The sequence below is a fragment of the Mobula hypostoma genome, chromosome 4, assembly GCF_963921235.1.
Source record: "Mobula hypostoma chromosome 4, sMobHyp1.1, whole genome shotgun sequence".
Lineage (NCBI taxonomy): Eukaryota > Metazoa > Chordata > Chondrichthyes > Myliobatiformes > Myliobatidae > Mobula > Mobula hypostoma.
Window position 1 is genome coordinate 70905190 of NC_086100.1, and position 14633 is coordinate 70919822.

At 41.1% G+C, this 14633-nt stretch overlaps 1 protein-coding gene across 8 annotated transcripts in view; it reads right to left on the bottom strand.

Annotated features, from left to right (window-relative positions):
• Positions 1 to 14633, bottom strand: part of LOC134345380 (ubiquitin carboxyl-terminal hydrolase 48-like) — a 44198-nt gene that overhangs the window by 20145 nt on the left and 9420 nt on the right. For 3 of the 8 annotated variants that reach the window (XM_063045942.1, XM_063045940.1, XM_063045941.1), the window contains 8 exons: positions 14443 to 14554; positions 12340 to 12435; positions 11858 to 11995; positions 10949 to 10990; positions 9251 to 9359; positions 6086 to 6206; positions 4830 to 4885; positions 984 to 2649 (listed from right to left, as the gene is read on the bottom strand). In XM_063045942.1, the coding sequence (XP_062902012.1) occupies positions 2408 to 2649; positions 4830 to 4885; positions 6086 to 6206; positions 9251 to 9359; positions 10949 to 10990; positions 11858 to 11995; positions 12340 to 12399 (768 nt within the window). In that variant the 5' untranslated portion in view covers positions 12400 to 12435; positions 14443 to 14554 and the 3' untranslated portion in view covers positions 984 to 2407. Of the gene's footprint in view, positions 1 to 983; positions 2650 to 4829; positions 4886 to 5227; positions 5248 to 6085; positions 6207 to 9250; positions 9360 to 10948; positions 10991 to 11857; positions 11996 to 12339; positions 12436 to 14442; positions 14555 to 14633 lie in introns of those variants that run through there. The other 5 variants (XM_063045936.1, XM_063045938.1, XM_063045937.1 and 2 more) reach the window with 3 other exon arrangements.

Sequence of the window (14633 nt, forward strand, 5' to 3'; positions counted from 1 at the left end):
AAAGGTGATTTTCTCACCGCTGAGTCCAGTGGCTGTTAGCGAGGGGCTAACGAGCTGCATCTCTAGAGACGCCCGGTAAAAAGGTGTTTCATATAAAAATAATGTTAGAAGTTAAAGTATCGATATGGAATAAAATATGCATACATATCAGCATGTAGTTACAAGATAAATGGCATTATAAAAAGTGGTTTAAAGTGTCTACAGTTATAGGCATCTTCTTCTGACCGAGCACCGGCTCCTTCAACACTACAGCTGCGGCTCCGAACAATGAACAGATTCACTGATGCGGTAAACCTGCTGAACCCGTCGTTCTTTGAGTACAGTGTTGTCTTACACTCATTAAAAAATACACATTTTAAAGGGAAAAGTGCATCTTTAGTTGGCCCCAGGAGGTTGCTCCGTTGGAACATGCTCCCACCTTCCCGGAGGTCACTTTGACTGCACATTTTCCAGCCTGTCTATAGCAGTCAGTGCTTGTCATGTGGCTGCTCTACTCTGGAGAAACCAAGCATAGACTAGGAGACTGCAAGAGCCATCTTCAGTTTCTATTTGCTTATCATTTTAATTATCTTGCCCACTCTCACACTATTCTGTCCGTCCTCAGCCTCCCCCATCATCATAGAGAGGAAGAATGTCAAATTGGAAGAACATCATCTCATATTCTGTTTAGGTGATGAGCAGATTATGGAATCTAGAACAATGATGAGTGTTAAAGTTTCCTACCTCAGGTAACCACACTCCAGTGCTCTTCCCTCACACCTGCTCACTTCTCCACCCAGTTTTCTTCTTGCATGGATCCCATTTCCAGATCCCTCCTCCCTCCCCTTCCCTCAACCAGTTGCATCTGCCCTTCACCCCTTCCCATCTGTTTCCACCTCTTAACCTATCAGCCTCTGACCCTCCCTTTACCACCATATACCAGCAATCTTCCTCTTGCCGCTCAGTGTTGATACCTGATCTTGACCCAAAATATTGACTTTTACCATTTATCTCCACATAGGTGGTTTGATTCGCTGTTTTCGGCCGGCATTCTGTCTGGATGTTCCAAATTCCAGTACTTGCAGTCTCTTTTGTCTTCTAAAAAAAGAGATGATGAGAACATACCAGAAACTCATTTTGAAGTGAACAAAGAACCAAGTGATATATAATCATCTGGTTCATTTTTAGACAGATTCTATGAAAAGTGGTGTTCAGAAAACTGGAGGGTTATGGAGCCTGAAGACAGTGGCTTCAGTCTTCCCAACATATAGTCAGGGCGGCACGGTAGCGCAGTAGTTAGCACAACGTTTTACTGTGCTGGCGAGCCGGGTTCAATTCCCGCTGCCGCCCATAAGGAGTTTGCACGTTCTCCCTGTGACCATGTGGGTTTCCGCTGGATGCTCCCATTTCCTCCCACAGTCCAAAGGCCAACCAGTGGTAGGCTAATTGGTCAAAATAAACTGTCCTTTGATTACGCTAGGGTTAAATCAGGGGCTGCTCGTCAGCGGGCCTTGAAAGGCCGGAAGGGTCTATTCCACACTGCATCTCGATACAGGAGTCTATTATTATAGAGACAGTGAAAATATGAAGATATGGACAAGACAATGGCGTGGCCAGTAGAGCTGCTGCCACTTCACAGCTCCGGAGACCAGGACTCAACCTTAACTCTGGTTGCCGTCTGTACGGAGGATGCACTTTCTCCCTGTGACCTCATGGGCTTTCTTTGGCTGTTTTGGTATCCTACTTCCCTAAGGAGTGTGGGTTTATTGGTGAATTTTGTAGAATCCGGATGAGTTAATGGAAATAAAATGAGATTAGTGAAGAGTTTTTGTAAATGGCTGGCAGAAGAACTGAACGGATTTAATGGGCTGAAAGCCCTGTTTCCATGCTCTTTGATTCTATAACTTGCCAGCTGGCAGAGAGGCAGAGATAGCCATGGTCAATCTACACATTAAAACTGATTTTACAAGTGCTTGCATTTGAATAAGAAATACAAGGGCATCATCCGCTGAAGAACGCAATTCTCATGACGTCTTAACTGAAGATCTACTCTAAACTGGGACAGATTATTTCAATTCTTCACTATTAGTGTGAAAGAGAAAGAAAGGTTGCGGATTACACATTTTTTGCACAAATTTCAATTGTTAATGAAGAGATAAGCATTGTGCACATTAATGATATCACCATTTATGTAAATGACGTCCAGAAGATATTGCACTGTGGTGAATTGTACTCAGAAGTGGCCAGTCCAATGTTTGTCACCTGGACCATAAGAAACTAGACCATTAATTAAATTGTCCAAACATCGGGTTGTTCCTCACTCTCAGATAGCTCTGGGGCCCGAACCCAAATCTTCCAATTTGGCTTGACACGTAAATCAATCAGACATCAAGAATTCCCTTGCTCCCAACTCCGCCATGCCTCGCCTTCAGCTCCTCCTCCTCCTCTCGCCTCCGCTTGCCTCCACCATGCCTCGTCTCTGCATTGTCCTCCTCTCGCCTCCGCCACGCCTCATCTTCGCATCTTCCCGTCTCCTGTCATCGACCCTCACCTCTGCAAGATTGAGCAGCAGGTCAGAGTATCTACCAACTGAAGCTGTCAGCACACAGACACTGTGATTGGTCGTCAGTGGATTAATTGCCGTGATTTTCCATCCATTGACATTGCAGTCTGGAAATCACAGATTATACTGTTTCAAACACTACTTGCTCTGTCAATTGGAATTACAGTCTACAATTGTTCAGAAACATGTTACTATTATTATTATAGATTCATAAAGACTAAGCACTCTACGTTAACTGATCGTGGACTTCAGGAAGGGTAAATTGGGAGAAGATACGCCTGTCCACATTGAAGGGACAGTGCTAGAAAACAATGAACAGCATCAAATTACACATACAAAATGCTGGTGGAGCGCAGCAGGCCAGACAGCATCCATAGAAAAAAACAGTCTACATTTCGGGCCGAGACCCTTTGTCAGGACTAACTGAAAGAAAAGATAGAGATTTGAAGTGGGAGGGGGAGGGGGAGATCTGAAATGATAGGAGAAGACAGGAGGGGAGGGTTGGAGCTAAGAGCCGGGAAGTTGATTGGCAAAAGGGATACAAGGCTGGAGAGGGGAGAGGATCACGGGACGGGAGGCCTAGGGAGAAAGAAAGGGGGAGGGGAGCACCAGTGGAAGATAGAGAGAAGGCAAGGAGTTATTGTGAGAGGGATAGAGGGGAAAAAGAGAGAGAGAAAAAAAGGAATGAATGAATGAGTGAGTGAGTGAGCAAGTAAGTAAATAAATAGGGGATGGGGTACGAAGGGGAGGAGGGGCATTAACGAAAGTTCGAGAGGTCAATGTTCATGCCATCAGGTTGGAGGGTACCCAGACAGAATATAAGGTGTTGTTCCTCCCACCTGAGTGTGGCTTCATCTTGACAGTAGAGGAGACCGTGGATAGACACTTCAGAATAGGAATGGGACGTGGAATTATAACGTGTGGCCACTGGGAGATCCTGCTTTCTCTGGCAGACAGAGCATAGGTGTTCAGTGAAAAGGGTCTCCCAGTCTGCATCAGGTCTCACCAATATATAGAAAGCCGCACCGGAAGCACCAGACGCAGTATATCACCCCAGCCGACTCACAGGTGAAGTGTTGCCTCACCTGGAAGGACTGTCTGTGTCCCTGAATGGTGGTGTGGGAGTAAGTGTAAGGGCACAAGTAGAACTTGTTCCACTTACAAGGATAAGTGCCAGGAGGGAGATCAGTGGGGAGGGATGGGGGGGACGAATGGACAAGGGAGTCGCGTAGGGAGCAATCCCTGCGGAAAGCAGAAAGAGGTGGAGAGGGAAAGATGTGCTTAGTGGTGGGATCCCGTTAGAGGTGGCCGAAGTTACGGAGAATTATATGTTGGACCCGGAGGCTGGTGGGGTGGTAGGTGAGGACCAGGAGAACCCTATTCCTAGTGGGGTGGCGGAAGGATGGAGTGAGAGCAGATGTGCGTGAAATGGGGGAGATGCATTTAAGAGTAGAGTTGATGGTGGAGGAAGGGAAGCCCCTTTCTTTAAAAAAGGAAGACATCTCTTTCGTCCTGGAGTGAAAGGCCTCATCCTGAGAGCAGATGCGGTGGAGATGCAGGAGTTGCGAGAAGGGGATGGCATTTTTGCAAGAGACAGGGTGAGAAGAGGAATAGTCCAGGTAGCTGTGAGAGTCCGTAGGCTTATAGTAGACATCAGTGGATAAGCTGTCTCCAGAGACAGAGACAGAAAGATCTAGAAAGGGGAGAGAGGTGTTGGAAATGCACCAGGTAAACTTGAGGGTAGGGTGACAGTTGGAGGCAAAGTTAATGAAATTAACGAGCTCAGCATGCATGCAGGAAGCAGCGCCAATGCAGTCGTCGATGTAGCGAAGGAAAAGTGGGGGATGGATACCAGTATAGCTTGAAACATGGATTGTTCCATAAAGCCAGCAAAAAGGCAGGCTTAGCTAGGACCCATACGGGTGCCCATGGCTACACCTTTAGTTTGGAGGATGTGGGAGGAGCCAAAGGAGAAATTATTAAGAGTAAGGACTAATTCCGCTATGGTCTGAATTGTTGACTGTTTATTCCCATCCACAGATGCTGCCTGACCTCCTGAATTCCTCCAGCATTTTGTATGATGTTCTATCCAATCAATTAATAAAAAAAGTTAGAATTTTTTTAGGTTTATCCTGAGGTGGACAACTCATGATTCATCAAAATGCATGAAAAAGCAAGAAAAAAATGATGTTACAATACTATAATCAACAAAATTTATAAACCCATTGCATGGTATTATGTAAGTCAATGATAAATTTATTACCAGTGAATTCTGCAATCATCATACCTGCTTTGGGGTTTGTATCGATCAGTCTGTACATCAGCATGTAAGCAGTTTCGGACCTGGAAAATATTAAATAATTTAGATTTTAAAAAAGAAGAGAGCATACAATATATCTTCTACCAATATGGATCGATATGTACATTGTTCCTATCAGCTTTTATAATTTCCCAGCTTTTGGCCCTTCTATCTGGTTTGTAGGTCAATTTAAATACATATAAAAATTTCTACTTCACTAAACAAGTTATCACATAATGTATATATCTAATGAACAATATGAAACTGCAAGTCCTTTGAGTGATTTCTTTCAAGTGTAGTTTCTTTTCATAAATAATGTAACAATACTTGTTAACTCTAAAATTTCTTGCACAATAGTTTATGCATTAAATAAATTTGGTCATTACCTTCAACTGATATTCTTTTCCTTAATAAAATGTCATGACGAATAAATATTCATTGACAAAATGCAAAAAAAAATCAAAATGTTACTGTCTGTCAGGAAGTTATATGACACAAATTCAAATCTGAAAGCACTAACAAAATGAATGTAATGATTATTCAGAAATAACAAACAATAAATTCAGTGAAATAATGGCCTATCTCAGTTCTGAGGAAGCTTATCTGTCAGCTTTTCTCAGTTCTATACATTCTTCATTAGAGGGAAAGACATAAATATGACCATTTTTTATATTTCTCCCTCCAAGTTGTGCACTCTTTCAATGTCGAGCTATATAATTATTTTTACATAATTTCTGGGTCTAATTGGGGGAACCCTCCACCTCACAGCATTGTAGGAACAGGAACACTTAGAGTGCAGAGATGAAACGGGTGACTCAGCACTCTCTCAGGGACAATGACAATGTCATTCTACAAATGAATAAAGATAAAGCCACTGTCTGGTAGCTCACATGATCAGTCTGATGTGTTTAATGTTAATCCTGTACTACTATAAATGTTTACATTTGATCTCCAAAACAAGCTGGCATGGAATTATCAAGAGCTAAGTAAATAAAGTTCCAACTCAGCTCCTACAGTGATCTCGTACTTTATGAATGGGATGATTAACCTCCAACAACATAATCATCTCCCTTTGTGTGAGGTATAACGTTGCTTTTGAAGTAACTTAATTTCATTCCAGAACACAAATTGAGAAAATGCCATAGAATAAAACACAGCCAGACCATGTGCTTTCCTTGAACTGAGAAACTAATTCTCAATGAGTGAATTAGAAAATGTTTCAGTCTGTTCTTAAGGTTTTTTACCTTTTTAACATCTTCATCATTAAAATTGTACCAGTCACCAGAGTCTGATTTGATTTCAGCATAATAGTGGCCACTTCCATATCTTCCTCTGTGGTGCCAAATTGCAAACATACCTTTTCTCCTAAAGCAGAGAAATGCAACAAAAAGATATCATTAATATCACTTTTCTGTGCACTGGCCAGTCATTTGCATTTATACCACCGATAAATTGACCAGACTGAGTTAATTTTGATGCCATCAAGCAAACAAGACATATTCAACATTTTCCTGTCAAACAAGTAACTTCTTTACCACAATATAGGGATGGCCAATATCTGTAATCATTTTGGAAAATGGGCTACTTTTCTGAGAAGCACTGGCCACAATTCAGCTGAAAGATGAAATTGAATCCCAAAAATGCTGTGAATCCTCGGCAGGTCAGGCAGCATCTGAAGATAGAGAAACAGATTCCTGTTTCTCTTCCCATAGCTGTGGCCTAACCTGTTGAATATTTTCAGATTTTTTCAATATGTATGTCAGATTTGTTGTACTTTGTGGAAGGATTTCTGCTGAAGGATACTCAAGAACGAAAATTTCTCATTAGATGATGTCATACACAAAGAGATTTCCACGTCTTTTGATTCACAGTTCAGCATGAATTTTTAAGTATCTTTGACTTTATCCATGTATAAGACTATGTAATTGTCTTAGCCTGAAAATATATTTACTTAAGTTAAAAAAAAGGATATTATACTTCGAGCATAGCAAAAAAATTGCTTGTATGAGGAGTTCAATCTTTCCACCTTCCTCAAATATTAGAACCTGAAACTAAAATAAAATACAAAGGTAAGCGTCATTGAAAACCTAATAAGCTAACCACCTGGTCTTCGATTGACAGAGGCCTTTCTGAGAAAACACTCAAAAAATGTTTCAGAAGCTGGGAGGGGAGAGGATAATATTTCTCTGAGCTTTTGAGCGAATGAGAACGAATACATCATTTCACACGGTTGTTAAAGATGAAAGAGTGCATGCCCAATATCAAGAGTAAAATTGCACAAAGCTTGTTGAATTGATCCAGCCTGAATGGATTTCAGTGACTTGGTGTCTGTGGGAGAAAAAAATCAATTATAGTAGGAATTGTGAGCGGTTTATTAAAGAAAAGATAGAAGAGCACTTGTCCATGTTGAATATTTGCTGTTTCTTTGTTTACATTCTTTACTCTGACCAACATATGGTTCTAGACACAAGGCAATAATTGCCCGATGTTCTACTATATACGTTGGTTGTTGCTTTGCCCATTTCTTGTGATAACTCAAAAATATGTTGTGGCCTTTGAGGTAGTTATATGCTCAAAAGCTATGCTGTTTATATCAGTGAGGAATGCATCACTGATAAATTTATGTCATAGAGATCGAACAGTTCTCTGAGCCATCAGGAGAAACCTCTTCATAGGCATCAAGTGGGCAAAGACTGCCTTTACACAAAAAATTCAGGAACACTTGTCTGGTACTGAACTCTGGCGTATGTTGCTGTGCACAAAGGCCATTACTGACGACACAACTGCCAAATACTCAGGGAGTGTGCACACCAGCTTACTGACACCTTCACGGGCATCTTCAACTCTTCACTCATCCAGTCTGCTGCCCGCACGTTTCAAATCAGCCAAGATCATCCCTGAACAAAAGAAATCTACACCTTCAGCACAAAATGGTGGCACAGTCACCAATAACCATGAAGCACTTTGAATGGCTGGTAATTGCACATATCCAAAACCCTATTCCTGCTACATTCGACATTCACAGTACCGCTCTATGACAGATACCATGGCATCTGTCATGCACCTGGCCCAGATACGCCTGGAAAACAAGGACAGTTACATCAGAATACTGCTTCTGGATTTCATTTCGGCATTCAACACAATTGGTGAACAAACTCCTACTCCTCAGTCTAAATACACCACTGTGCCACTGGGTGTTGGAATTGCTAACCAACAGATCTCAGATAATCAGGATGCACAACTGATCCTCCCGCCCCATCATCCTCAACACAGGGGCCCCCCACCTGTGGCCATTAGTCCCTATACCATGCTCAGTGCAAACTGTTTTCAAATAGTGTCCGTTACATGCACTTATGTTGAAAAAGCATCAATTTTTGTCGCTGACAGTTGGTGGGAGATAAGGAGCAAGTCAATTATTAATTGTTTTGCTCACTGATGTTTCAAATATGCTGGCTTGGAGATGCCAGAAACTGCCGGGAGTGAAAATGAAATAATTTCACTACTTCAGAAAGTTAAGAACTACGCAGAATTTGAAGGTATTGACAATCAATTTGAATATTGTAATGACACCGAAGATTTGGAGGACGCAATTTTCCAGAAGTATTGTGTGAAGACAGTACATTGTCTATACTAGGAATCTGTACTAATTTTTATCATTTACAGTCAAAAAAAAGAACACGTACACTGGATAAATGTTTCTATCAATAACTATTAGGAACTAATACAGTTTTGTAACACTGCAGTAGCATTGACGGCTGTTCTGTGTTTCAGTAAAATACATAATTTGTTGCTCTTTTAAATAGTAATTTGTCTTTTCAATTTCTTTTTAACGATGTTCATGAAATGTCCACTAATTGGGACAGCTGCTCAAATGGGCAAATATATACTGTTCCCGATCTGCCCCAATTACTAAAGTCACAGCTCCAGTGACATTGGTCACTGATTAAGACGTCTCGTGCTATTGCATGGAATTTGCATTTACTCCGCATGGGAATCACTGGGCACTCTGGTTTACTCCCACATTCCAAGGATGTGCTGGCAGTGAGCTTAGTTAGCTTCTGTAAATTACCCATGGGTAAGTGACTTAAAATTACTCTGATTTGCTGAATTGATCCAGCCTGGGTGGATTCCAGTGACTTGGTAACTGTGGGGAAAAAGGATCTATCGTAACAGGAACTTTGAGCAGTTTATTGAAAAAAATGTAAAAGAGCTCTTGTTCATGTTCAATATTTCCTGTTTCCTTACCTCTTGTCCTGTTGAAACTTGCTGCGAGCAATCTAAAGTAGAGAAAGAATTAAGTACTTCAGTCGAGTTTCTGAATATTCCCACGTGGTCAGTCATATTTCTTGCAGCAGGTGCTGAAGCCCACCAGCCATGCTGATGCTTTGTGTCCGCAGCTTCCAACCTACCTTGAGGGGTCTCAGGATTTCCTCCTGTAATGTCCACAGAATGATCCTGCTTCACTTCTTGTGGCTGAGCAGGTATTTCTTTGCCTTTCACAACATCCACATTATTCATCTGTGTGAGAGCATGAAAGAACGAAAAAAGGATATTAATTTTTCAATAATTGGACAGAGTCCCTTAACAGGGATGTCCTGCTCACTCAGTTTATCTCGGAAAAATCCCAAGATTCTGATATATTCCATGTTCCAATGCACTCAGTACATTGTTTACTCTGACCAACACATGGTTCCAGACACAAGGCAATAATTGCCCGATGTTCTACTATATTACTTGGTTGTTCTTTTGCCCAGTCTGGAAGTTTTTGGAAATTTTCTCATGTTATCTCAGAAATCTGTTGTAGTCTTTGTGGTAGTCATGTCATCATAACCTATGGTGTTTATGTTCAGTGTGGAATGCATCACTGATTTATTTACTGCACAGTTCTGACAGAAGCCAGGAGAAACCTCATCTCAGGCAGCAAGTGGACAATGACTAGATTCACACAAGAAATTCAGGAACGCCTGACCAATAATGTACCCCAGCGTATGAGGCTGGGCATCAAGCAATCAGCCACCATCATCCCTACAGCCAAACACACGAGTAATCACATTATGTTTGCCATGATACAACAGTGGTGGGGCTCATTACCAACACCGTTGGGACGGCCCATGGAGAGGAGGAAGAAGAGCTCAAGGCCTGGTGCCAAGCAAACAACCTCTTCCTGACTGTCAACAAGACAAAGGAGATGGTCATCGGCTTCAGGAGAACTCTCACACCTCTTCAAATGGACGGCACTGCAGTAAAAACTATGAGCAGTTTTAAATTCATGGGAGAACACATCGCACACAGTATCTCATGGTCCCAAAACACATGCTACACAATGAAAGCTAACCAATGCCTCTACTTTCTGAGGAGGTTGAAGAGAGCAGGACTATGCAGATCTCTACTCATGTCGTTCTACAGATGTGCAAGAGAGAGCATCCTAACATGCTGCAACAGTGCAGGGTGTGGAAACCACACCGCATCAGACAGGAAGGCTCCACAGCAGGAAGCCAAAACTGCCCAACGCATCACTGGCTTTACAGACTAACACTTGGTCCTGGTGCAGGTCGATGAGAATAGGCAGCTTAAGTGACTTCAGGATGGACTAGATTGGTCAAAGGGCCTCTTTCTATGTTATACTTTTCTTTGACTAATTTTTAGGGGAGCGCTGGTAGGTCAATGAACAGCAGTCATATACTGTGAAATTTACTTTAGTTTTAGGTGATCATTCAATGTGAAGACTACCTCAGTATGTTTTTGCTATTAACTGACCAGCTGAAATAAATAATTTTATCACGACACCTTACTATTGCTGAGTGTGGCAATGATAGACTTCCTACTGTAGGAGTCCCTGTTTGCTGAGGCCTGTACAAACACTGGAAGCATAGCTGCCCCCAGAATGCTACAACCGAGTCTACATTTCCAAATATTGAACAATAGATGTTTTTGTTTGGAAAAGATTACCCTATCCTTTCTCCTCCCATTCTTGCACAGGGATTTATGCCATCATGTGGCACTGTGGCAACTAAAGATGTGGATGTATTCCCCATCTAACTGAGAAAATACTCTCCGAGTGAGCCACAAATTCCTACAACATGAATACGTTTATATGCATGTCTTACCCTGTTCACTGTTAATTTTCGACACCATTCATTACGAACATCCTGTAAATATAAGTAATCATCAATTAAAATATAAAATTAATGTAATTGCAAATACCAGAAGATAGTTTCAACTTTGTCACTGAAGGTAAACTCAGGTGAGAGCATCATGTGCCAGATGTATTGTTTTGCTGACTTCAGTGATTAGACTGGTACAACCAATGATCTCACATGGCAAATGCTGTGAAATCACAGTTAGATGTGTTTTGTAACAGTCTTGACAACACAAGAGAGACTGTCGAGATCAAACATCGAAACCACACAGTCTATTAGTGACACAGTTCTGTTCTTTCTCACCTCTTATAGGAATCACATGGTTTCAGATAGAATGAAGAATATGAGCATTGTGTTGCCCAGGTATCATAAATATGGAAGCCAGGCAAGATAGACCAGATCTACAATGTCTAGCACTGGATGTATCAGAGCCATACATACTGCATTGGCCTAGTTCTATTTCCAACCTAAAACACAGTGAATATTCAGAGAAAAATCAAAATGCTCCAAACTCTAACTCTGAGAGAAAGCTGAAGCTTATATTTAAAAAAAAATATTTGATACATCAAATATTAAAATTTAAAAGAACAAAAATAGCAAGAAGTGGAAGAAACAACAGTAACTGGCTAAGAGTTACTGTCAACAATGAAGAAATGTGGAAAATAAAAAAAAACAGCATTACAAAGAACTACCTGATAGTTATTGCCAAACATAATCTGGAGCCCCGACAGAACAATGCTATTTAATTCCCTTGGGTTCCTGAGTTAATCATACTAGAAATGAATGACGCAAATTACAACATTCTGGAACGCACCACAATTTAAAATTCAATATTATTTTAAACTGAAGTATTGTTACTAATGACAAAAATGTTACCTGAGATCTTGTAAATTCCAAAACAAGTGGAAAAGTAATGCAATCTGTAATTTTCTGAAATGCCATGTAGTTGTAATCGAATTCAAAGCGTTTCAGTTGAAACGTAAGAATTTGTGGCAAGCGCTTAAAATAGTATCTCTGAAAAATGTAAGATAGAGATGAGTTTTACTTTTCCTGTTTCATGAATGCAAAGCTGAAAATTAGCAGATCTCTTTGCTATACATTTCAAACGTTGCAGCCATCCACTCTTTGTGTTGTAAATCCTCATGTGAATACATTTCATATGGACTTCCCCATTGTATGTACTTGACATGTCTTACAAGTAAAGACATTGCACTGACATCTGGCAGTACTAAAGGACTCAAGGAGATGACTTGTCCATGAACAAATATTGTTTTTACCATTCAGCTGCTTCTACTGCTCCTCTGATTTGCAGCATGAAGAATTACAGAAATACCAGGATGACTGATTGGAATACTTACTGATGTTGTTTCAGTCTTCATATCACAGATGTTACAATAACATTTGTTGTCACCTTCCATTTTTTCCTCCTTCAAAAACTGTTCAAGACTCTTTTCCTTGAAGAAGAAAGGAACAGGATAGTGAAAAGGTACCAGATGATGTCTATTTTGTTCAGAGATACAGCGTGAAACAGGCCCTTCCGGCCCAATGAGCTGCCCCACCAGGTAACCCCCTGTTTAACCCTCGCCTGATCAGAGGACAATTCACAATGACCAGTTAACCTACTACCCAGTGAGTCTTTGGAACGCGAAGGAAACCGGAGCACCCGGAGGAAACCCACATGCTCACGGGAGGGATGTACAAATATCCTACGGATGGAATCAGAACTGAACTCCAAATTCTGCCACCCGAACTGTAGTAGGGTCGCGCCAACCGTTACGCCACCATGGTGTCCCAATTCCAAAACACTTAGTCAGCTGTAGTATTGGTTTCAATGCATGCTGTAACTGGTAGTTACTGCACAAAGAGACCTTCTACTCAATGCTGAAACCTAGTATATTAATAATAGGCAAATTGTCAATGGCAATACCACTAGATAGCAAGATGAGATGGTTGCCCTCTCTTGTTAGAGGTGACCAATACAAGGCACAGGTGAGGCACAATTGTTATCTGAAAACTTAACGTACCAGGCTGGTAAATGTGTGAAAATACTTTGAATTGCACAGACAGTTACGTACAGTTAAAAACTATTAGTCAACATGAAATTCTATTACGAGAAGTAATTATTTTAGAAATTAATCCTGAATGCTTAATATAGTTAAAATGTTTAAAATGATTGAAGTTGACAATTATTCATGCTTATACTAACTCTCAGAGATGTCTCTTTTCACTAAAATATAACTCAATATATTTAGGCTTGTCCCAAATCTAAACTGGTGCACATCAGTGAACAGATTTTCCATCATAACTACTGGGAAACTACAGGAGAGTTTCTATGCTGGAATGCAGTCAACTTGCCAAATTGTTGACAAAACTAGCCAATTGATTTCTCAACACTTTGCGAAAAGCTAATATAAAAAAGAGTGAATATGCATGATCATCCTGAGGTCAAAAGAAATTAGGTGTCCTAAAATGTTTTGATAATTTTCTGGATTAAGTATTTTATGTTTTGAGGTAGGAAACAATACAGGTGGTCAGTCAGTTAGTTAATTAGCAATACAGTGTGGAGTCGGCCCCTCTGGCCCTTCGAGCCACGTTGCCCCAGCAACCCCACAACCCCAATTAACCCCAACCTAACCACAGGAAAATTTACGATGACCAAGTAACCTACGACCCCATACATTAGAGACTGTGGGAGCAACAAGGAGCAGCTGGGGAAAACCCACGCAATCCATGGGGAGAGCGTATAAACTCTTACAGAACGGTGTTAGAAATGAACTCCAAACACGGGAACGTCCTGTGTTGTAATAGCATCGCACTAACCGCTCCGCCATCATGAATTCCAAAGCTCCTCATGTTAACGATCCCATCCTTCTTGAATTTACAGAAATAGATGTCTAAAGATTTGACACTGTTCTGAACATCAATTATAGTGAATTATCATTGTGAGAGTTAATCTGTAAATTGTCCAGACTCATTTTCATGGAATCAAGAAAAAAATGTGATGTCAAACTCACTGTAGGAAAGTAATCAATTACTCTATTTTTTTAAAAAGTAACTTCCTTGTACTTTTTAACTTACCACTAAATCAAACTTTTCTGCAGCATTAGCTGAGCAAACAGATAGAGGTATATCCAGGAAAAAAGTGTCTTCTTCCATGGATTGTGTGCATTTTAAACACTTCAATGAGTTAATCGTACCCCATCTGTTACTCATTTTTATGCACACATTCTTTCTCTCACTCTCCTTTTTCTCCCTCTTACCCTCTGACTATACCTCTTGCCCATCCTCTGGGTCAACCCCCCCCCCCCCGTCTTTCTTCCCAGACCTCCTATCCCATGATCCTCTCGTATCTCCTTTTGCCTATCACCTGTCCGGCTCTCGGCTCTATCCCTCCCCCTCCTGTCTTCTCCTATCATTTTGCATCTCCCCCTCCCCCTCCAACTTTCAAATCCCTTACTCACTCTTCCTTCAGTTAGTCCTGACGAAGGGTCTCGGCCTGAAACGTCGACTGCGCCTCTTCCTATAGATGCTGCTTGGCCTGCTGCGTTCACCAGCAACTTTGATGTATGTTGTCTGTGATGCATCAGTTAGAATTTAATACAAGAAAACTGATACTTTATAAATTACTCTCAAAAATACTGATTCCTCATTT